General features: G+C 46.7%; 1 protein-coding gene and 1 long non-coding RNA gene across 16 annotated transcripts; one reads left to right on the top strand and one right to left on the bottom strand.

Moving 5' to 3' along the window:
* Nucleotides 1-161: 161 nt before the first annotated feature.
* LOC144992123 (uncharacterized) lies at nt 162-544 on the bottom strand. Its single transcript, XR_013655920.1, has 2 exons — nt 410-544; nt 162-333 (listed from the first exon to the last, which is right to left on the bottom strand). It is a non-coding gene; the product is annotated as an uncharacterized LOC144992123 (long non-coding RNA).
* smpd4 (sphingomyelin phosphodiesterase 4) lies at nt 419-21,038 on the top strand. Of its 15 annotated transcripts, XM_078946960.1 has the most exons (21): nt 419-558; nt 872-951; nt 1,039-1,125; nt 3,451-3,587; nt 3,674-3,749; nt 3,835-3,943; nt 4,103-4,155; nt 4,298-4,440; nt 5,201-5,333; nt 8,994-9,065; nt 9,163-9,252; nt 11,652-11,789; nt 14,406-14,560; nt 14,668-14,758; nt 14,855-14,952; nt 15,056-15,219; nt 15,331-15,536; nt 16,280-16,510; nt 17,405-17,536; nt 17,623-17,751; nt 20,353-21,038. In XM_078946960.1, exons 2-21 carry the CDS (start codon nt 913-915, stop codon nt 20,671-20,673), a joined length of 2,604 nt encoding a protein of 867 aa, XP_078803086.1. In that variant the 5' UTR covers nt 419-558; nt 872-912; the 3' UTR covers nt 20,674-21,038. The 15 variants fall into 15 exon arrangements, with proteins under 15 accessions (XP_078803086.1, XP_078803090.1, XP_078803088.1 ...); XM_078946964.1 differs by lacking the exon at nt 9,163-9,252 and having other exon boundaries at nt 8,994-9,059; nt 11,652-11,741; XM_078946962.1 differs by lacking the exon at nt 9,163-9,252 and having other exon boundaries at nt 8,994-9,059.
* The last annotated feature ends 749 nt before the right edge of the window (nt 21,039-21,787 follow it).

Raw genomic sequence — 21,787 nt, 5'->3', positions numbered from 1 at the left:
CTTGTGTTGGCAAGGCTGAAAGCTCCCTTGGAAGAAGAGGGAGAAATACCAGGAGGTGGTGGAGGAGCAGGTGTTTGCCAGTAGACGTGGACAAAAATCAGAAATGATTAGGAAGATGTTTAAAAAAAAGGTATCAGATCAAGAATGGTTATTCTGACCAATAGAATAACTAACAGTTGTTTCTTTCTTTATAGAAGTCTATGGGATTTTGGCTTCTTGGAGCCAGCAGGTACTTCCTGTTGCTCAGTTCAGTTTCATACGCAGTCAATGGAAATCATCTACAGGGCTCTGGCTGAAGAAAGGGGAGCAGGGGGGGGCACTGGGTCGTGATACCTAGAAAAGGGTGTCCAAGGTGAGACCACGAGCAATAATAACATTATTATTAACACAACAACAATAATTATAATACGTTTCTGGAGGTGCGTTTGTTGTCCAGACGGGGGCAGCAGAGCGGCCCGACACCACAGAAGAAGAAAGGCTGCAGCTCTCTGCCTATGGAAGCGCGGTTTTGAGGGGGGGGAAGTTGCTTAAACTCACTTTGATCTGTCAAGAACAAAGGTAAAGATGAGCTCGTTGAAAGTCCAGTGTTTGTTCCGCCGGTCAGGCGAGGTGTGCCGCCCGCAGTGCGTACCGTTTGTTCAGACAAGTCTGGTTAGCATAGCTCATTAGCCAGCCCTCGCTAGCTTAGGTTAACGGCTGTGTCCGCCGTTTTCTCAGTGTGGTTTGTTTGAAGTTAACAGTTCCTCTGACCTCGTTAACATTTGTTTTGTCGCTGTCACGTGGCTTACTTCGAGTGTGTCAGTCACAGTAGGAGTTCGCTAGTTCTCCAGTTAACTGAACTTAGCTGAAAGTCCAAACATGTGGTTTGCAGCTCCGGCGGGGTCCAGGCGTCAGCAGCCTGACTCGGTCTACATGGCTGCTCCAACTATGCCGCAGCCCAGCTTCCTCCTGGTGAGTCACTCAAGTTACTGAGCTGGAACAGTCCGAACCACCGTGTCTGTCTGTGCTCAGGAACGTGCTGTTATGTTTCTCCTCCAGGCGAACCTCAAAGCGGACTCCACCACCAAGCCTCTCCTCCAGCGATGCCAGGATCTGGTGAAGATCATTGATGAGTATCCTGCCAAGGTGCAGCTGGTTCTGCTGTCTGTCTGTCTGTCTGTCTGTCTGTCTGTCTGTCTGTCTGTCTGTCTGTCTGTCTGTCTGTCTGTCTGTCTGTCACCACCTCCACGGGGCTGCTGGGGGGTGATTGATTGATTGATTGATTGATAGATGGGGAGGGATGATGGGTTGGTGTCAAGACTGTCCTGCTTGACCTATTTCTGCTGCTAAGCCACAGTCCAGCTAAGAAACCAAATTTGGTCTTAGAGCTTTCAGTTCTGAACACAGAAATAAATAAAATAGGTCAATATACCTAAAATTAAGCAAATTATTAATCTGTTACGTCTAATACAATTATTCTAGGATTTTTGCCTTCTATATGCTACATCTTCCCTATCTATACTCCAAACACCATCACGTTGCTTCAGGACATCATTCATCTGCAACTTTAACTATATATATGTTTTTAATCGTTCAGTTAATGTAATTACAGGCTTTATTTCTGCCAAGTGCAGTTTATTATTCTGTACCAAGTAGGGTTGTGCCGATGGACGATATCATCGTCCATCGTGATGGGTGACTGACATCCCGATGGAGAGACCACCATCGTGATGCCACGCCCCCGCCACGTTGCGCGTCGACACCATAAGCCGCGGTTACATGTACAAAATATCTTGATGGGATCAATGGTCAGATTAGAATCCAACCGTGTACATGGGCCCAGAAAAAATGTTTTCAGAATATAAAAACGTTCACTAAGGTCACACTTTCGGTCGGAATAAATCATTCGCACATGCGCAGTAGGGTTTGAAAAACGGAAGGATATAAACTCCGCCGAGCGGCTTTTTTTTTTTTCAAACTTTATTGTATGTAACAATTCAATACAAAACATTGTTAAACAGCGCCGAGCGGCTATATACATTGACATGCCAGCTCGGTAATATACGAGACGATCTTCTAAACCTGCTTTTAATAATGTTACGGTTATTATGAAACACCTGTTCGCTCATCATTTGAATTTTAATCCGTGTGGTCAGTGCTTTTTCTGAACGAAGCCAGGATTAGCAGTATGCTAACACGGGCTAACAACATTAGCTTTGGGTGGCGCTGCATGCTGGCTGCACGTAAACATGTAAGAATAACATCAGCCTTTATTTAGTCGGGACACGACTGGAAACACAAATCCACGTGATTGTTTGAATGTTTTCTAAGGACTGAGCGACATTTCTGCTTTGAAGCTCAAACCGCTGTGTGTGCTGACGATCCGAGCTGTGCTCAGACACACACTTTTAGACCCGGTTCTGAGTTCGGATGCTTGTACCCCTAGAGCTGCGGGACGGATCGCAGTCTTAAATCTCCCACACATACCGCTCATGTACCCCCCCCCCCCCCCCCCTCCCCTGAAACACAAAGCTGTAAATCCGCGCTCCGCCGGTCCACTTCACTAGTGAAGTGCGGGAGCGGACTACTTCTTTTCTATTTTGTTTGTTACTTTTTTGTTAAAGTCACTTCCCTCAGTTTATACTGGATCATCGCGGATTAGTCATTAGTTGGGAAATAAAATGAAAAAAGCAAAAAAACGAATAGCAGTTATATAAGAACGAAAAATGTGTAAATACCCCCCCCCCCCCCCCCCCCCGACGATGTCATCGTCCATCCCGATGGTTGACAGCAAACATCGTCAACGGCCAATTTAAGGGACATCGCCCAACCCTAAGGGCTTGAGCCTGTGGGCGCTCCTTTCCGCGCTCATTAACATAATTCTTCCCGGTGTGGCGTGTGGGACTGGGCTCCGTTGTGCATTTCAGCACTTATCCTCATTCTTTAGGGGGACCGAAATCATCCTGTACCTTTTACAAAGCTGTCAAATTGATCCAAATTCATAAGAAAGCTGCCGTTGGCTCTCAAATGACCGGATAGGTCCACTGTACCTTGGTCCGAATTTTAATCAAAGTATAAGCCGTCCCAGAATGCACTGCAACACGTATATTAACACTGTAAACTTACCAAGTTCTTCAATGGCAAAGTGAACGTGTGCGGACGGCATGCGCAGTGACACTCTTTGCTTCATGTTTGTACTGTCCAGTTTTTTGTGCGCCCCCTCTGAGCGTGTCTGGGATGCAGATGGATGCCCTCTCCGTTTGTGTCCTGCTGTGCCACACATAAGTGTTGTGTTCTTCTCAGGCCAGCTGGCTTTACTCCACCGTGTTTCCGTTGTGAGGGGCACCTGTGGGGACCTAAGGTTTTAGTCAGCCGCTGTTTTTGTGTTTTCCCTCACTGTCAGACGGTGGGGGTGGGGTTCCCCCATGAGCACCACAGGGTTTAGACCTGCTGCTGCTCTTGTGTGTGCAGGAGCTCCACCTGATCTTTCCCTGGCTGGTGGAAAGTGTGTTCGGCAGTCTGGATGGCGTTATCATGGGTTGGAGTTTGCGCCTTCTGCATTCGCGATGCAACGAGTACAACGTTGTCTTGGATTTCCTGAACCCCAGGTACCTTACCTGCAGCCGAGGTAAAGTGCTGTCAGTGTGGCTCCAGCCAGGCCCAGACTGTTTCCTGTCTCTCTCTCTGTCTCTAGTGGCCCAATGATGAAACTGGTGTATAAACTTCAAGCAGAAGAATACAAATATGAAATTCCTATCAACTACCTGCCGGTATGACCTTTTTATTCTTTCCTTGTACATGATCACACTTAGGTTTGGATGTGCTGCAGTCTTCTTCTTCTGGTGTGTTGTTTAGGGTCCTGTGAGAGCCTGCATTCAGGAGGGAGTTCTCCCAGACTGCCCTCTGTTCCACAACAAGCTGCAGTTTCCTCCGTCTGGCATCCTGACCCCCAACATCGCACTCAGTATCCTTCACCAAGCAACACACGCCTTTACTTTCAATGGGGAAAACCTTAGCAGTTGAGCTGTTTTCATGTCTTTTTACTGTGATAAATATTCTTGTATCAAGTCAAGCCAGGAAAAACGTCATCAGCCAAATGTAAAGGTTCCTGAACGTTCCTCAGATCCCTTTGAGTTCTTCATGTTTAACTTTGCCTACTGCCTAATCACGCCAAAGGTGGGTTCCCCGCCCCAATTAATCAGTAAATGTATGTTTCATGGAGTTGACTGCTGGTTGTAAAGCAGAAGGGTGGAGGATGTGTGCATCTGTTGCAGCAGAACCTTCAATTCTAACCAGTTAGTTCTGTGCATGCTTTCAGAATTTCCCTCAAGGCCAGCAAGGAAGCTGCACGGACAGTGCCTACTTTGTGTTGGTGGACATGTACCTGAAGTATTTCCTCCCCAGTGAAGGAAGCGTGCCTCCTTCTGACTCCAGAGGCTCTGTCACCGCTCCCTCTCCACGGTATTATGACTAAAATCTGTTTCAGGAACCCAGCCCACACACTAGAAAACAGGACAACCGTATTCTGAGTTTTTGTTCTTTTTTCAGAATAGCAGTACATTTATTTTAATTCTGGCTTTAAAAAAGTTTTAGCTCTGTCAATGTTCTGCAAGTTGTTCCTCCCTGACACTAGACATTTTTTTTTTTACTGAAGATCAGATTTAGAATTCAAATTCCAGATTTAAGAAAAGTTCTTCTCTCACATGAAAAGGCTTATCTGTTCCGCCGCGAAAAAAATTCCAACGTCCAAAAATTAGTCCGTCCATCTTTCGTTTAGCCATTTTTGAGGAAGGTGACATTCAATGACTGTCAACAGAAAAAAGGAGTGCTTGGCGGTTTCGACTGCGCGCCAAGATACTAGCAAAGCATTGTGGGATTTGTAGTATTAGCGGTACAGTATATACCGCAGGCCAGCTCTAATGCACAATTGATATGATCTCACGGGCCAATTATAATTACACATTTTGAGTTTGACACATGTGTTGTAGTGTGTAGCAAAGGAATGAATGACACCCTATCTTTATTTATAACTCCTACAAAAGGCTGCTATTAATCAAGAGGTAGAACAAACATTAATCTTTGTTCTAGAAAGAGAACCCAGATGATGTGAATCATTCCAGAGACCTTAAACAATCCACATCTGTTGTAACTATGTCTTTTAATGTCATACAAGTGTCTGAATAGTAGTAGTAGAAAGCTGATTTTTGCTTATATTTTCCAGACCTTCCAGTGTGTCCTTTGCTGGTTATGGTGTTCACAGCCCAAGTCTGCTGAAGCATCACATTTTCCATCAACCCTCAGTGAACGCAGACCCTGCAGCCCAGGAGATCTGGAGGTCAGAGACTCTGTTGCAGGTGAGACTCTAGTCAGGTGGCAGATGCTGGGAACTGAGGTGACATGCAGGAGTCCAGCTAACATTAGAAACCTTTCAGCTAAAGGTCTGCACTCTACTAGGTTTGATTTTGAGTTTGATTTTTTTTTTTTTTTTTTTTTTAAGCTCTTCATCAGAGCAGACTAATTCCAGAGTAGAGAATGGTTGAAGCTCTTTCTACTGGTTTCTTGACATGCATTCCGCCCTTTTCGTCTCATCTCCAGAAGGCATGTTGCCATGGCATCAGATCCCACATCCAATGAATGTGTTGGCCGTGTTAGTTTTACATGTAGTAACTGTTCTAAAAATGAAAACAGCTGTGGTGACACGGGCGTCCCAGCTGCTTGCTGAGTTATTACGGTTTGATGCTCTCACCATGTTAAAATGTACCCAAACTTCTGTTGAGATGATAACAAGGTTAAGGTTAAGTCTTTAAGCAGGTACAACCACATAGTGATGGTGCAGGAAGAGCTGTATTGTGATGGTGCAGGAACAGCTGCATGGTGATGGTGCAGGAACAGCTGCATGGTGATGGTGCAGGAACAGCTGCATGGTGATGGTGCAGGAACAGCTGCATGGTGATGGTGCAGGAACAGCTGCATGGTGATGGTGCAGGAACAGCTGCATGGTGATGGTGCAGGAACAGCTGCATGGTGATGGTGCAGGAACAGGTACAGCTTTATGGTGATGGTGCAGGAACAGCTGTATGGTGATGGTGCAGGAACAGGTACAGCTGCATGGTGATGGTGCAGGAACAGCTGCATGGTGATGGTGCAGGAACAGCTGCATGGTGATGGTGCAGGAACAGCTGCATGGTGATGGTGCAGGAACAGCTGCATGGTGATGGTGCAGGAACAGCTGCATGGTGATGGTGCAGGAACAGCTGCATGGTGATGGTGCAGGAACAGCTGCATGGTGATGGTGCAGGAACAGGTACAGCTGCATGGTGATGGTGCAGGAACAGCTGCATGGTGATGGTGCAGGAACAGCTGCATGGTGATGGTGCAGGAACACCTGTATGGTGATGGTGCAGGAACAGGTACAGCTGCATGGTGATGGTGCAGGAACAGCTGCATGGTGATGGTGCAGGAACAGCTGCATGGTGATGGTGCAGGAACACCTGTATGGTGATGGTGCAGGAACAGGTACAGCTGCATGGTGATGGTGCAGGAACAGCTGTATGGTGATGGTGCAGGAACAGGTACAGCTTTATGGTGATGGTGCAGGAACAGGTACAGCTGCATGGTGATGGTGCAGGAACAGCTGTATGGTGATGGTGCAGGAACAGCTGCATGGTGATGGTGCAGGAACAGGTACAGCTGCATGGTGATGGTGCAGGAACAGCTGTATGGTGATGGTGCAGGAACAGGTACAGCTTTATGGTGATGGTGCAGGAACAGCTGTATGGTGATGGTGCAGGAACAGCTGCATGGTGATGTTGCAGGAACAGCTGCATGGTGATGGTGCAGGAACAGGTACAGCTGCATGGTGATGGTGCAGGAACAGCTGTATGGTGATGTTGCAGGAACAGCTGCATGGTGATGGTGCAGGAACAGGTACAGCTGCATGGTGATGGTGCAGGAACAGGTACAGCTTTATGGTGATGGTGCAGGAACAGCTGTATGGTGATGGTGCAGGAACAGCTGCATGGTGATGTTGCAGGAACAGCTGCATGGTGATGGTGCAGGAACAGGTACAGCTGCATGGTGATGGTGCAGGAACAGGTACAGCTTTATGGTGATGGTGCAGGAACAGCTGTATGGTGATGGTGCAGGAACAGGTACAGCTGCATGGTGATGGTGCAGGAACAGCTGCATGGTGATGGTGCAGGAACAGGTACAGCTTTATGGTGATGGTGCAGGTACAGCTTTATGGTGATGGTGCAGGAACAGCTGCATGGTGATGGTGCAGGAACAGCTGCATGGTGATGGTGCAGGAACAGGTACAGCTGCATGGTGATGGTGCAGGAACAGGTACAGCTTTATGGTGATGGTGCAGGAACAGCTGTATGGTGATGGTGCAGGAACAGCTGCATGGTGATGTTGCAGGAACAGCTGCATGGTGATGGTGCAGGAACAGGTACAGCTGCATGGTGATGGTGCAGGAACAGCTGTATGGTGATGGTGCAGGAACAGCTGTATGGTGATGGTGCAGGAACAGCTGCATGGTGATGGTGCAGGAACAGGTACAGCTGCATGGTGATGGTGCAGGAACAGCTGTATGGTGATGGTGCAGGAACAGCTGCATGGTGATGGTGCAGGAACAGGTACAGCTGCATGGTGATGGTGCAGGAACAGGTACAGCTGCATGGTGATGGTGCAGGAACAGCTGTATGGTGATGGTGCAGGAACAGCTGTATGGTGATGGTGCAGGAACAGCTGCATGGTGATGGTGCAGGAACAGGTACAGCTGCATGGTGATGGTGCAGGTACAGCTGCATGGTGATGGTGCAGGAACAGGTACAGCTTTATGGTGATGGTGCAGGAACAGCTGTATGGTGATGGTGCAGGAACAGGTACAGCTGCATGGTGATGGTGCAGGAACAGCTGCATGGTGATGGTGCAGGAACAGGTACAGCTTTATGGTGATGGTGCAGGTACAGCTTTATGGTGATGGTGCAGGAACAGCTGCATGGTGATGGTGCAGGAACAGCTGCATGGTGATGGTGCAGGAACAGGTACAGCTGCATGGTGATGGTGCAGGAACAGGTACAGCTTTATGGTGATGGTGCAGGAACAGCTGTATGGTGATGGTGCAGGAACAGCTGCATGGTGATGTTGCAGGAACAGCTGCATGGTGATGGTGCAGGAACAGGTACAGCTGCATGGTGATGGTGCAGGAACAGCTGTATGGTGATGGTGCAGGAACAGCTGTATGGTGATGGTGCAGGAACAGCTGCATGGTGATGGTGCAGGAACAGGTACAGCTGCATGGTGATGGTGCAGGAACAGCTGTATGGTGATGGTGCAGGAACAGCTGCATGGTGATGGTGCAGGAACAGGTACAGCTGCATGGTGATGGTGCAGGAACAGGTACAGCTGCATGGTGATGGTGCAGGAACAGCTGTATGGTGATGGTGCAGGAACAGCTGTATGGTGATGGTGCAGGAACAGCTGCATGGTGATGGTGCAGGAACAGGTACAGCTGCATGGTGATGGTGCAGGAACAGCTGCATGGTGATGGTGCAGGTACAGCTGCATGGTGTTGGTGCAGGAACAGGTACAGCTGCATGGTGATGGTGCAGGGACGGGTACAGCTGCATGGTGATGGTGCAGGAACAGCTGCATGGTGATGGTGCAGGAACGGGTACAGCTGTATGGTGATGGTCGAGAAGTCATGTGCTTCTGGAAAACTTGAGCTTTGGCCGTTCTTAGTGTAAGGTATTCGCGTCGAGTCACACTTTGGTCATGTCATGCAGGCGCATCACATAACAGTGAAACAGGTGGTTAAATGGACAGTCAGGCACGTTGATGCGCCTTTAACCATCATGGTCAAAGTACAAGTGTCAGCAAAAACGTCTATATCTGCCAAGTGCAGTTTTATGTGTCTTTTATGTGTCCCACAACTTTCATTGCATAGCAAAGCTTTCAACACTTTGATGAATCCAGATGGAGGAAACTATCGATGTTTCATTCTTTTTCAGATGTTTGTGGAGGTCTGGCTCCACCATTACTCACTGGAGATGTACCAGAAACTGCAATCTCCACAGGTAAAGGTAAGACAGAAATCTCCTGCCCTCATCTTCTGTGCTGCAGCATTACACGGCTGGCTGCCGATTGGCTGAACACGTCCCCTCCCTCGCTTTGACTTAGCAGGAAAACGGTCCTGGCCGAACATGCTGCCCTTGTGCTACCATGACAACAGATAACCCATTCCGGACTTTGAACTGGTCAAATTTCAGGGTAAAGTCGGCCCCCTTAGCAGACCAGAATGAAGTAGTTTTGCTTTCTCAGAGAAAAGTCTGATGTATGTGTGTTCACACTCCAGGCAGCTGCAAGTCTGCCACATCTAGATGCATCCTTTAGTCTTTGAAGTGCACCACAGGAATCATTGTGGAACACGTCAGGCTCCCGGGTTTTGCTTGTAGAAGTAAACACGTTAAAGCTGCAGAGTTTGTCATGCTGCTTTTGGTGGCGCTTTTGCTTCTTTTTGCATGTTTTGCATGTTGCATGAGCTCGTCAGCCGGGTCTGTTGTTGCCATTGAACCCCTTTGTGGTTGCATGTAAAACTCCAGCATCCAGCCAGATGTTGACTAATAAGAAAAGTTAAGCTGAGCTGAAATGAGAGAAAACAGACACTGAAGCTACGTTCACACTGCAGGCTGAAACGACCCAATTCCGATTATTTATTTTTTTTTTTGCCCCCATGCGACCTGTATCTGATCTTTTCATGACAGTCTGAACGACACAGATCTGATCTTTTCAAATGCGACCCAGGCCACTGGGGTATGTGGTCCTGAAACCGATACGTATCTGATCTGATCTTTCCCGTTCTTACCCAACACACTTCCGCTGCCCCCCCCCCCCCCCCCACCACACACACCCACACACACTCCCTCCTGCGCTGCACCTGCTCTCTCCTCTCTCTTACATACGCACGCAGCCCCAGCACATACACATCCCCATTCCACAACAGTGGGTACAGACGATCCTGGCTCCAATGCCTTCTTAAAATGAGAAGATTGTTATTGTGCTGGCTCCTTTGTGAAAATAAATGTAATAATGCAAAAGAGCTCCGCTGTTGACATCACTGTTGTTGACATCCGTTGTTAACGTTAGCTACTTCCGCAAACAACAAGTGACGTTGTTCACTGTTGAGTACTCTTCTGTGCATGCGGGTCAGTTCTGGGTCATTCCACGGTCACACAGGAGTTCACAAAAGTTCGGATTTAATTGGAAATGTGAACAGCCTTGCAAAAAAATCGGAATTGAGCATTAAGCCCTGCAGTGTGAACGTAGCCCAAGCTAATGAAATGCACATCAAAAGCTGAGAGTAGTGGTACCCGAGCTGGGCGTGGACCACAGACTGGACGCTGGTCCTCGGGCCATGGCTTTCTCACTCACTTACTGTTTCTTCCATGCTGCTGATGCCACTTCTTAAGTAATTAACACATTATTTGTTCAGTGTACTGAGCTGTTTTTAGTGTTGGGCTGAAAGAGGAGTTCCTCTTAAAAACAAACAAGGTCAAACATTTGAAGCTTAAAAGCACTAACGGGGCAAATCTGAAATGATTCCAGGTTCTTTTTCACATAAAGGATTGTTATTACGTCCTTCATCATGTTGCTATAAAATCTCATTTGTCATTTCACTCCCTGCATTTTTGCTTCTTAGGAAAAAGTTTGTGAACGCTAACAGGGCCCCCTCCTGCTGACACGGAGGTCTGCATTTATACAAACTGCTAGTCAAAAGTTTCACAACAGCCCAGTTATCTAGGTTTGTTTCCGGTTCAAGGTGGTCGAGTTTAGAGACGTTTTGAAAGGGGCTTCTCCCAATGACCGATTCTGGTCCCTGTTCACAGCCGCAGACACGCCCACATGCACATGCATGCTTTCTTCCTTCTGCTCGCTCGCATATCCGGACAGTGTTAAAGGCACTTTGACAATCTTAGACCAATCTTAGTCATTTTACAAAACCAGAGAGCGGCAGGTTGCCAACCCCGTATATAGACCCTTTAAAGTTTAGGAAATATTTGGGTCTATACAGTGTGTCCTTGCTAAAACACTGTTCACCTTTAGAAGTCTCGTGGTATTTCCAGTATTCTTTTTTTTTGCGTTTCTGCTATTTTTTTTTCATTTAACAAGCACATTGAGTTCTACATCCGTTTTCAATAAAGCATTGGATTGTTCTGAAACTTTTGACCGGTGGTGGTGATTGAAGAAATAACAAACAAAATCTAACATTTAGAGTTCTTTCTCTTGCTGACAGAAACCGTAGGTATTCCAGGTCTTCATTAGTTACCATTGAAAGAACTTCCTGGTAAAGTTCTGTAGGAAGCAGTTTTTGTTTGTGACCTTCCTTCAGCCCTGCTGTGACTCGGTGTGGACAGAGGGAGGCCTCTTCATCTGCCAGCACAGTGGAAGCCTTGTGTTTGCACAGTTTTTGATTCCTGTTTGTCTCCTCTCCTGTCGTCTGCTCTTCTCCTCCTAAATCTCTGGTTGCTTTCCTGTTTGTGCTGCTTCCTCTTCTCTTGTTGTCGTATGCACCAACTTCCTGCCACCTTCTTTTCTGTTGTTTCTTCCTCACGCCCCCTTTCCATGCCCCCCTCCCTTCCCTCTCCTTCCTGGTGGTTACGGGTGAACAGCTGGCGCTGCTGCAGTACCGCCTCAGTTTGTCCAGCATGCCGAGCCAACCCCACGCCCCACCAGGCTCTGGGACCCTCCACACCTACCAAGTACTTTTACCTTTTAACTCTCCCCCGCCCCTTTGGGGCCTCCTGGAGGTAAACCTTCAGTCAGATAGGTTCACAGTCAAGGATCCTTCTCTCCTGCTGGGGGCCACAGTTGATCAACTGTAGCTGAACGTGTGTTTGGAGGCTGCAGCCCTTTTCACAGGGCTGTTGTGGGGAAAAGCTGCAATCAGGCTCCACCTCTTGACGAATCATGGCGTGCCCAAGTGTGCCCAACCATAGTGCGATACTTCATTGTGAAAATATGGGGTGGGGTACAAAAAAGATGTGGAGATGCACCCATGTGGTCATATTGTATTTAAGGCTCATAGTTGCGCAGAAGTCCAGATTGAACAGTTTGGATGCCGCGATCAGTCTTCAAGACAAACTCAAACTGATCAGACATGGAGTCTGAGTCAGGATTCCCTCACTACTTACTGCACTAAATGGGTCTTCTCCAATTTGTGGGGGTGTCCGAATCTACATTTCCAAAATCCAGTGCCCTGGAAATTTCCCAGAGATCTATTGAGTATTAATGCCCACTAGATCAAATATAAACCACAATACACTGCATTGTGCTTTGATAAATAGTCTTTGTAAAGTCATTATACTTATTAGGGTGTTGCTTCAGCAAGTGGATGATGTCATCTTTCTTTAAAAAAACTAGTGAGCATGTGTCTGGGTTACATTAAAATTCAGAGCGTGGGATAGTCCCAGACTATATACGGTAGTCTTTTAGCAGTTAGGGAAGGGGTGTGCAATTCCAGGCCTCAAGAATTTGTGTTTGGGGTGTTTTCTAACCAACCTGCCACTGAAGCTCCTTATTGGCTAAACACACATTCGATCCAGGTAATCATCAGCAGATAAGCAGGATTTCTGGAAAACCAGCAGGAGGCCGGCCCTCCAGGCCTGGAGTTTGACACCCTTGATGAGGGAGTAGTGAGGGAATTAGACATAGCTCATATCTGCGTCCTGGACCGCCACTGGTGTGTCTTTCATGTTTTTGATCACGCAGGCAACAGACTTTCAATTCCACCAAAACACTGAATTGATGAAGGTTTTTGTGAAACTTAGCATTGGCCCAACCACATAATGATGTGTAGACATCTCATCATGCTGCGCGCCCACTGCGCCAGAGGATTACGCTGTTTCAGTACAGCTGTACAGAGGCGGAATAGACCAGCACTCTGAAAATAGCTTTGGACAAATTGTGCACACTGCAAAACAACTCTAACCTCCTTAGTACAGATATTATGTGAACCATCAGATCTGTGTGTGAGTGACGGACGGTCACATCTTAATTCAGTCAACCTGATAATAAGACCATGGATGGATGGACTAAGATCCCGGCACCTGTGTGTCCTCTAGGTAGAGAAGTATCCTTGACAACAGATGATACCCTGGAATGGCTTTGGAAACAGAATCTGCACAGACCTGGATTTGGCTGTCTGCATTGTGTTTGGAAGCATGTCTTAACAGTTGTGTGGTGGCTTTGCTGTGCAATTGTTGCTTAATCAAACTCAGAGCTGCTGCTCAGCCCATTTCATGTTGAAGGATTTTCATGCAACCCTTCTAGCTGTAATTTATGTGCAAACACACAAAGGTGGATTCTTGAATCCTGCTGCTTAGAAACAGAATGACAAGGCGGCTTTGGCATGAAGGTAAACTCCAGTGTAACACACAGGTCCCACGCATCAGTTGATGACTAAATAGTTGGATTCTAAACAGAGTTTGACATTTTCAGAAGTTCAAGTTTCAGCTTTATAGATAAACGTAAAAAATGGAAGTTGGAATGTTTACCTGAGTTAAGCATCAGTTAGACAACATGTTACACCAAATAAAAACGGCACGTTTTAGGACCAAAACTGAGCTAATGTGACTCTGAGAAGCAGAGTCCATCCATGAAACTATAGACCATCCTAAGTCAAGGTTTCTGCAGGACTACGCCATCATGGTAGAGATGAGCAATCCCCCTCTGATGTGAATAAATAGAAATAATGGCGTACATGATAGGAGGAAAGTGGAAAATGTTTAAAGCAAAGAGCAGAATAATTGGAGCTCAGCATCATCTCTGAGCTTTGAGTCTAGCCTCAAACTTAAAGGGGTCTGTCTGCCATCTAGGTCTGAAGGAGCAGCAACAGATCACCCAAATGTGGTTTACTCTATTAGTTGGTTGGAGATGCGGGGCTGTGCTTGGAATCATTGTCCTGTTTTGTGACTGTATCCATTTTCCCACAGACTGCATCCCATTTGACCTGAGAAACCTGCAGGTGTTCAGGTCCTGTAGATGCACACCACCCCACACCATCACCACCCACCGCTCTGTTCACACGTTGAGTCTTCCTGTCTGAAAGATATCCACAAGTCTCGTGTTTTTTTCCAAACCAAGATGAAAGAAACAAAAATCAGCTTTTCCTGTTGATATGTAGAGGCGTGTGCGGTCCTTTTCTCATGACGTGGGTCTTTTTGGGCTTGAAATGAAATAACCGGGGTCCAGAGTAGCGTGGAGTAGTTGCTGCAGTGAGTGGAGAGCGTGGGACCCTTGTGTTCAGGGGGCTGAGAGCCTTTGGCTGCTTCTGGTCTGGGACACGCTGAGGCTGGCTTTTCTGGGAAGTTGGGAGTCTGTTCTAGTGCTGGTGTGGAACGCTGTGTGACCGCCTGCATTTTCAGGAGCCCTTCAGTCCGTCAGAGGAGCTTGTTTTGGTGGTGCGTCTGCTGGTCAAGCATCTTCATGCCTTCTCCAACAGCCTAAAGTCCGAGCAGGTGTCGCCTTCACCCCCAGCCCAGTCGCACGCTCACACCAGCCCGCTGGAGGAGTTCAAGAGGTCAGCCTCACACACAGTCCTGTTGCTTCATGGAAGATCCTAAACATTCCTTGTTTAGGAAGTTCTGTCTTTGTGGTTGGTCCATGTGCCGGTCTGTACTCTTGCAGGGTGGTGGTGCAGCGGTTTGTGCAGCAGAAGCTCTACCTGTTCCTGCAGCACTGCTTCGGTCATTGGCCTCTGGATGCGTCCTTCAGAGCAGTAGGTTTTCCCTGCCACTCAACCATCCCCTTGAACTGTTGTCTGACTGCAGACGGATGGTTTCACCTCAGCTGTTGTTTGCACTGTGTGGTTCAGGTGTTGGAAACCTGGCTCAGCTTCATCCAGCCATGGCGATACACTGGGGAGAAGATCAACCCTCAGCCCGACCAAAACAGAACCATTCCTGACAAATGGTGAGACCCGTCTTTCGGTTTTCCCATGTCCAGCTGGGTCAAAGTTAGCGGCAGATGTTTGAGAGAAAATCGTGCTTCTCTGATGGAAACGTCTTCTCTGCAGGGAGCCGTTCATTCAGGAGAACCTCCTCATGTACACCAGGCTCTTCCAGGGGTTCCTGAACAGAGCCGTCAGGATGGACTTGGTTAACGGGAAAAATGCTCTCATGGTGTTCAGAGTGGCTAAAGTGTTCTCCCAGCCCAACCTGTCAGAGATGATCCAGAGAGGTGAGACCCGTTTCATGTGTGCAGAATCCTCCTTGAGTGAGTCGGATCCGTGCTGAAGAGACGCAGCGCTGCTTTCAGGGTTTTCTCTATAATAAACTTATGCTTCTGTAGTGGAGCAGCTGTTTCTGGAGCCAGAGCATGTCCTCCACCACCGACAGCCCCGCGGCTACCTGACGCCCAGCCACGGAGGCAGCTACCTGTCGTCACGGCAACGAGTGGTGACAGACATGGTGTTCAAAGTGAAAAGCCATGTCTATGCACTGGAAGGACAGGACTGTCAGTACACACAAATGTTTGGCACCGAGCTCAAAAACGCCGTAAGTTTACCAGAACTCTCAGGAGAGATTTGACTTGTTTACCTCCAAAGGTTCGATTCCAGTAGAACTGTACAGTGAGTACAGAAAATATTCAGTCCCCTTTAAATGTTTCACTCTTTGTAATGTTGTAGCCATTTGCTAAAATCAGGGAAATGCATTCTATTTCTCAGTCATGTTCACTGACTGAAGCATCTTGACAAAAAAAACCAGAGTAGAAACCTCCCTTTGAGCTGGTGCAGCCACGAGTCAACTTAAAAATGAACAAGTTTGCCACTCCTGGATTTGTGGGAGGGACCTGGCTGCAGACAAGATGGGGCCCTGCCATCATCAGCTGAAAGTGGAAATTTAGGCTGATTTAAGGTCCATCTGTGGTGCGTTTACAGTCCGCCTGCGTTCCATTTGCGGTGTATCTGCGGTCCGGCTGTGGTGTGTCTTTGGGCTGTTTGCATTGTGTCTGTGGTGCGCTCTGTTGCGTTGCATGACGCAAAAAAAAAGTTCTTCTTCTCTTGTAAATTTTCAGAAATTTCTACTCATGTTTCTTTTATCTGTCAGTATGCTTCAGTCTGTGTAAATTACTGAGAAATAAAATGACCTTTCCTGATTTTAGCAAATGGCTGCAAGGATGCAGCGAGTGAAACATTCAAAGGGGGCTGAATACTTTCTGTAGCCTTTGCATGTGAAAGGGTCACTGTGGGGCAGAACGTAACGCTGTTGGTGCTCAGTGTGGAGGTTTTTGTCTGCAGGTCATGAAGTTGATCCAGATCATTGCTCAAGCTCGTCAGACGGCCAAGAGAATATCGGATCACTCCACTGAAATGGCCACCAGCAGCTCCTTCCTGTCCTGGTTTGGGTTTAGCTCCTTTGATCCCAGCAGCACGTTTGCAGGTGCAGAGGCTGAGGACAGTGGTGAAAGTCTGAAAAGAACCCATGAATACCTGGACAAAGCTCTGGAGAACCTGTGTCAAATCTACAAGGTCAGATGTGTTTGGGTCATGGTCGGTTTTTAGTCTTTCTCATATTGTCACACTAAGAGCGACCGTGGTGCAGAAGTAGAGCGGTCGACTTCTGATCGGAAGATGACAGGTTCAGGTCTCGTTCTGGCTGCCCATGTGTCAAAGTGCCCTTGGGCAAGACACAACCCCACCTTGCTCCTGGTGGTTATAGGTCGGTACCAGTGTTAGGCAGCCGTCTCATTCAACGTGTGAATGAGGCTGACTGTAAAGTACTGTGGGCCTTGTAGAAAGGTAGTAAAGCTCTTCACAAGTATACGCCTTTTACCATTTTACTTAAGTACAAACCAAAAATGGAAAACTGTCAGTAAAATGTCAGTAATGTGCAGTTATGACTGAGACTTCCAACATTGATTTTGTAGTTTTGATCTATTAGCAGTGCTACAATGAGCAAAAAATCTTTCTACATAAATTATATCAAACTGCAAATCTTGTTACCAAAAAGCATTTAAACACTAAAAAAGTAGGAGGTTAAAACTCCTATGGGTGTGTTGGAGGAACCCAGTACTGTTCAGAAGCGGTCAAGGATTCCTCTACAACGTGAATGCAGAGCAGAAAAGCTTCTAAATCTCCCAGCATCTCCAACCATCAACACTTACTGTCATCATAACCCGCATCTGAGGCGTTTTTATCAACTATGCCAACAAGTGGTAACAAACCTACAAAAACTCCAACACACACGTTACAGGGGGCCTCTGATCTTCTGTCCTGTACCCATCCCTGGTGGGGGGAACTGGGCCCACTACCTTGAGTGTTGGCTTCCATGGCCCTTTCCCCCTCACCATTTATTTATTTTGGCATGGGGGGGTTGTGAGTGTCTGCTCCCCTCCTCATGCGGCCGTCTCATTCTGGTTGCAGCTGAATCAGGGCCAGCTGACGCAGCTTATGATCAGCGTCAGCTCCTCTCAGGATGAAGCTCAGTCCAAGCAGCTGCCCGACTGCATTCAGGAGGCGGGGGGGCTCATCCTCACAGAGTTGGGCAGGAGGCAGGTGAGATGTGGCCGTGACACCGGAGCTGCCTGGGAGCTGCAGCAGAAACCCACGTCTGACTCTCTCTCTCTCTCTGTGTTTTTAAGATCATAAATGGACAGCGCCGGTTTGACGTTCAGTACCAGGGAGACCCAGAGCTTCAGCCCATCCGGACTTATGAGAACGCCCTGCTGGTCAGGCTGCTCTACAGACTCTCTTATCTGCTCAACCAGAGGGTGGGTGTCTGGTCATGTGACCTGCTGTTTGGCTCAGAAAGAAAAAATGCATCTGAAAGTTTTTTTAAAGTTGGGATTTAAAGCACTTGTTGTAAATCACACTATATTCCTCTATTCTAATACAAAGCTTACAGTTATAGAAATCAAACTTTTTAAGGTGACATTTTCTGACCTAGTATTAATAAATTTAATACTCTATAACCTTTGATTTTAAATAGTTGGAGCCACAAAGAAGTCTTCATCACGCACAGAACATCATCATTTCTGTGATTTTTCTGCACTTTAAGTTTATGGAGGCACCTTCAATATTCATAGTCTTCGTCACTAATAGGCAGTGGTCTGAACACAGTTCCCTGAGGATCTTAGGAAGTCTTAAAAGCAATGAATACCTTAAAAGGCCTTCAAAAGGTTTTGACTGTTGATCTGAGCATTCAAAATTGTGCTGTTTGAAACTTCTCTGTATTACATTTCTCGTCAAAAAATGACATTTTTCAACCACAATTATTTTGACCAAATGCAATATGCTGTCAGTGATCAAACAGCAAATCAACCAAAGCATCATTTTCATTTCACTGCAACAGTTTAATTTAAATAAGAGTCAACATAACATAACTTAAATTACTCTCCAAATGACCCTCATCGACATAATAATATATGATAATAATAAACTTTATTTGTATAGCACCTTTCCAGATAAAAATCACAAAGTGCTTCACAGTACAACACGATAAAACAACAGTAAAACACAGTAAAAACACATGTTAAAAAGAAATTAAGAAAAAGCCATTTTAAAAAGATATGTTTTTCCACAGTCCACAGATCTGAGGCTGAGAGGAAGAGAGTTCCAGAGGGATGGGGCCACTGCGGCAAAGGCTCTGTCACCTTTAGTTTTTAATCGGGTTCTCTTCACAGCCAGCAGACCCTGGTCACATGACCTCAGTGACCTGCTGGGAGTGTATGGCTGCACCAGGTCTTTTATGTAGACTGGTGCTTGGTCATTAAGAGCTCTGTATGTTAAGACCAGGATTTTAAAATGCACTCTGTAGTGGATGGGGAGCCAGTGCAGCTGCATTAACAACGGGGTGATGTGTGAGAACTTGGATGACTTGGTTAAAAGCCTAGCAGCAGCGTTCTGGACAACCTGGAGCCGTTCTAGAGATTTTTTACTTAAACATGTGAAGATAGAAGACATAGAAGGCGAGCATCTAACATCAAAGGGCTCCATCCGTTGGTCAAATGCATAAATGGATTGATTTGATTCATTAGATACTTTAAGCTGGCCATCTTTTGCGATATGGATATTGCACAGCTTGATATCGCAACATTGATAAATTTGTGATTTATTGTGCAGGCCTTTTTCTCCCAGAACCTCTCTTGTAGTAGGACAGTAAGGTGAGGATTAGCTATGACTGAAAACTTGGCTGGACTTCTTGAGTCGTGTCCTCAGGGGGCCGTCGAGTCGCCCTAATGGGGGCCTTCTTTAAAAAAACTGCCAATCACGGCCGAGCTGCAGTGGACAGAAGATTATCTATTAACAAAGGGGTGGAGTTTGACAACACGCATGGGGACACTGTGGTCACATGGTGTGTGACCACGTCATCCAACATAGAGGTGATACCCTAGTGATCCCTCTGCCTGGCCTAGAAATATCCTGTTGACCGACTGTAGATTAACTTACTGATTCTCAGTCTCTGTTTCCAACTCTATACCAAAGCACTAAAACAGCTCCTGGTAAGCTTAGGGGGAGTCAGGACCAGACATTTCCATTTGAACTTAGATAGGTAGAAGACGGAGGCAGAGCCCCAGAGGAAGCGAATAGAGCATCAGATTAACCCTTGTGCTATCCTAGGCACTTTAACGTTGGGAGTTGGGTCATCTAGACCCACTAGACAGTGCTATAAACCTTTTTTCTTCAATGATTTGTGATCTTCACTGGTGTCCATGGATTACATGAAATCTTTCCACCTTTATCCACCTTTGTCATGGTAGGGAGAACACGTCAATGTTAGGGTGGGCTCATCTAAGATAGCACAAGGGTTACAGAGCCCAGGCTGAAAAGGTGTCTGAGGTTCTGGTCAGGGATGCAGACAGACCAGCAGAGGAGGCTGAGGGAAAGGCAGGGAGTTTGACTCTAACGGACGACCAGAAGACGTGGCTCTAGTGGATAAAGAGATGGAACCATGAGTGCCGTGATCAGAAGTTGACTTTGTTTGGGAATACTTTTGTTTTTATTGTTCTGAATTTCAAGGATTTCATTTTTCTTCTTTTTTGGGAATTGGGCAGAAAAATGAATCTTCATTTTTTCAGCTTTTAAAAATGTCTTAAATTGAGCTTATAAAGATGTGTGAACATCTTTATACATAATGCAGACTCTGACTTCATGAAACCCGCAAAGTCAAATTCATTGAAATACTAAAATGTATTTTGGGTTTAAAGTATTTTTAGAAACCAAATCAGTTATTATATTTGATCAAATCCACATTTTTCAGAGGTTCCTCCAAACTTTTAGACAGTTACTGACCAGTAACTTTAGATTATACGCACTCGACCAATGCGCTTTGGTGTCCTGCTCTGACCTTCACACCTGTCTTCTGTCATCAGCTTGGGGGCTTCATGAGTGCGTTGTGCTCGCGTCCCGACTTCCTGGGTCGCCTCGGCCGCCATTACCTGACAGACCCCGATGCCACTGGCCGGCTAAGGCAGAGCCCGATGTCCCGGCAGGTGCTGGAGCGGCGCCGCCAGCCAAGGCTGAGCCTGCGGCCGCTGGCCAGCTACAGGACGCTGCTGCTGCTGCTGGTCTTCTACATGCTAGGGGCTGTGCTGTCGCTGGGCCCCCTCTCTACCACAGCGCTGCTCCTCACTGGGGGGCTCCTGTTTGGGGTGTTGATGACGCTGTGTGGAGATAAACTGAAAACACACTGAGTGGCGCCCACGGCCAGCGTCTGTCTGCAGCTGCTTTGAACTCTTTCAGGGCCTCACATTGACCTCCTCGGTGCTTCATTTCAGATTGCTCTTTTAAATAGAAATACTTGTTTGTTGTTCAGCGAACCTGCATTTACTGTGGAGTAAAATGTCAGTGCGGTTTCTGCAGAAGCTCCACATGCTGCCCCCTGCTGGAGGAGCGGTGCACCTGACAGCTTATGCTTTGTGATGGTTCATAAAGTTGTGTACCGTAAATAAAGGGTTTATCTTTTCCTCCAAACAACGGCGGCAGCCAAAAACACGTCAAATACACTGAGGGAAGAAAATGTTTTTTTTGTTCAATAAACAGTTTTCACTCATTTGTACAGTCACGTCCCAGATGCTCTTATTTATTATATTGCATTTTATAAGATTCTGTGTGTGAATAAAGTGAGATCTTTCTTTCTTGTTTTTAACCCTTGTGCTATCCCACGACCCCCCCCCCCCCCCCCCTTCAATTCAATTTTATTTGTATAGCCCAAAATCACAACAGTCGTCTCGATGGGCTTCGAAGTAAAACATGAACTCAAAAGGATCACGAATACAAAGAGTTCAATAGAAAAATACTAAAATGAACTAACAAACTGACTAAGCTATACTTTGACGTGCTCTCCCCACCATGACAAAAGTGGATAAAGGTGGAAAGATTTCATGTAATCCATGGACACCAGTGAAGATCACAAATCATCGAAGAAAAAAGGTTCAGAGCACTGTCTAGTGGGTCTAGATGACCCAACTCCCAACGTTAAAGTGCCTAGGATAGCACAAGGGGTAACCCTTGTACTAGAAAACGTTGTGTTCTGCAGAAGCATTTGTCCTCCTCCATGTCTTCCTCACTAGTGTCCGTTGTCTGTCATTTTAAATTCTAAAAAGGGGTCAGTTCTTGATGTGTGTGACGCGTTCTGGGGGGAGATTCAGCATCAGGCTCCAAATACTGCAACATTTGCTCAATTCAGAACTGCCTGCATGTCTGCTGTGTGCAGCAGTGGCCACATGGAGGCAGTGTGGCACAGGAGTGCTTGGAACCTCTCACCAATGAGTTCTACAGGCCTATAACATAACTTAGGCAAGTTTC

Source organism: Oryzias latipes, chromosome 5, assembly GCF_053564925.1.
Source record: "Oryzias latipes strain Hd-rR chromosome 5, Olatipes_Hd-rR_3.1".
NCBI classification, from domain to species: Eukaryota; Metazoa; Chordata; class Actinopteri; order Beloniformes; family Adrianichthyidae; genus Oryzias; species Oryzias latipes.
This window is presented reverse-complemented; position numbering and strand designations above follow the sequence as displayed.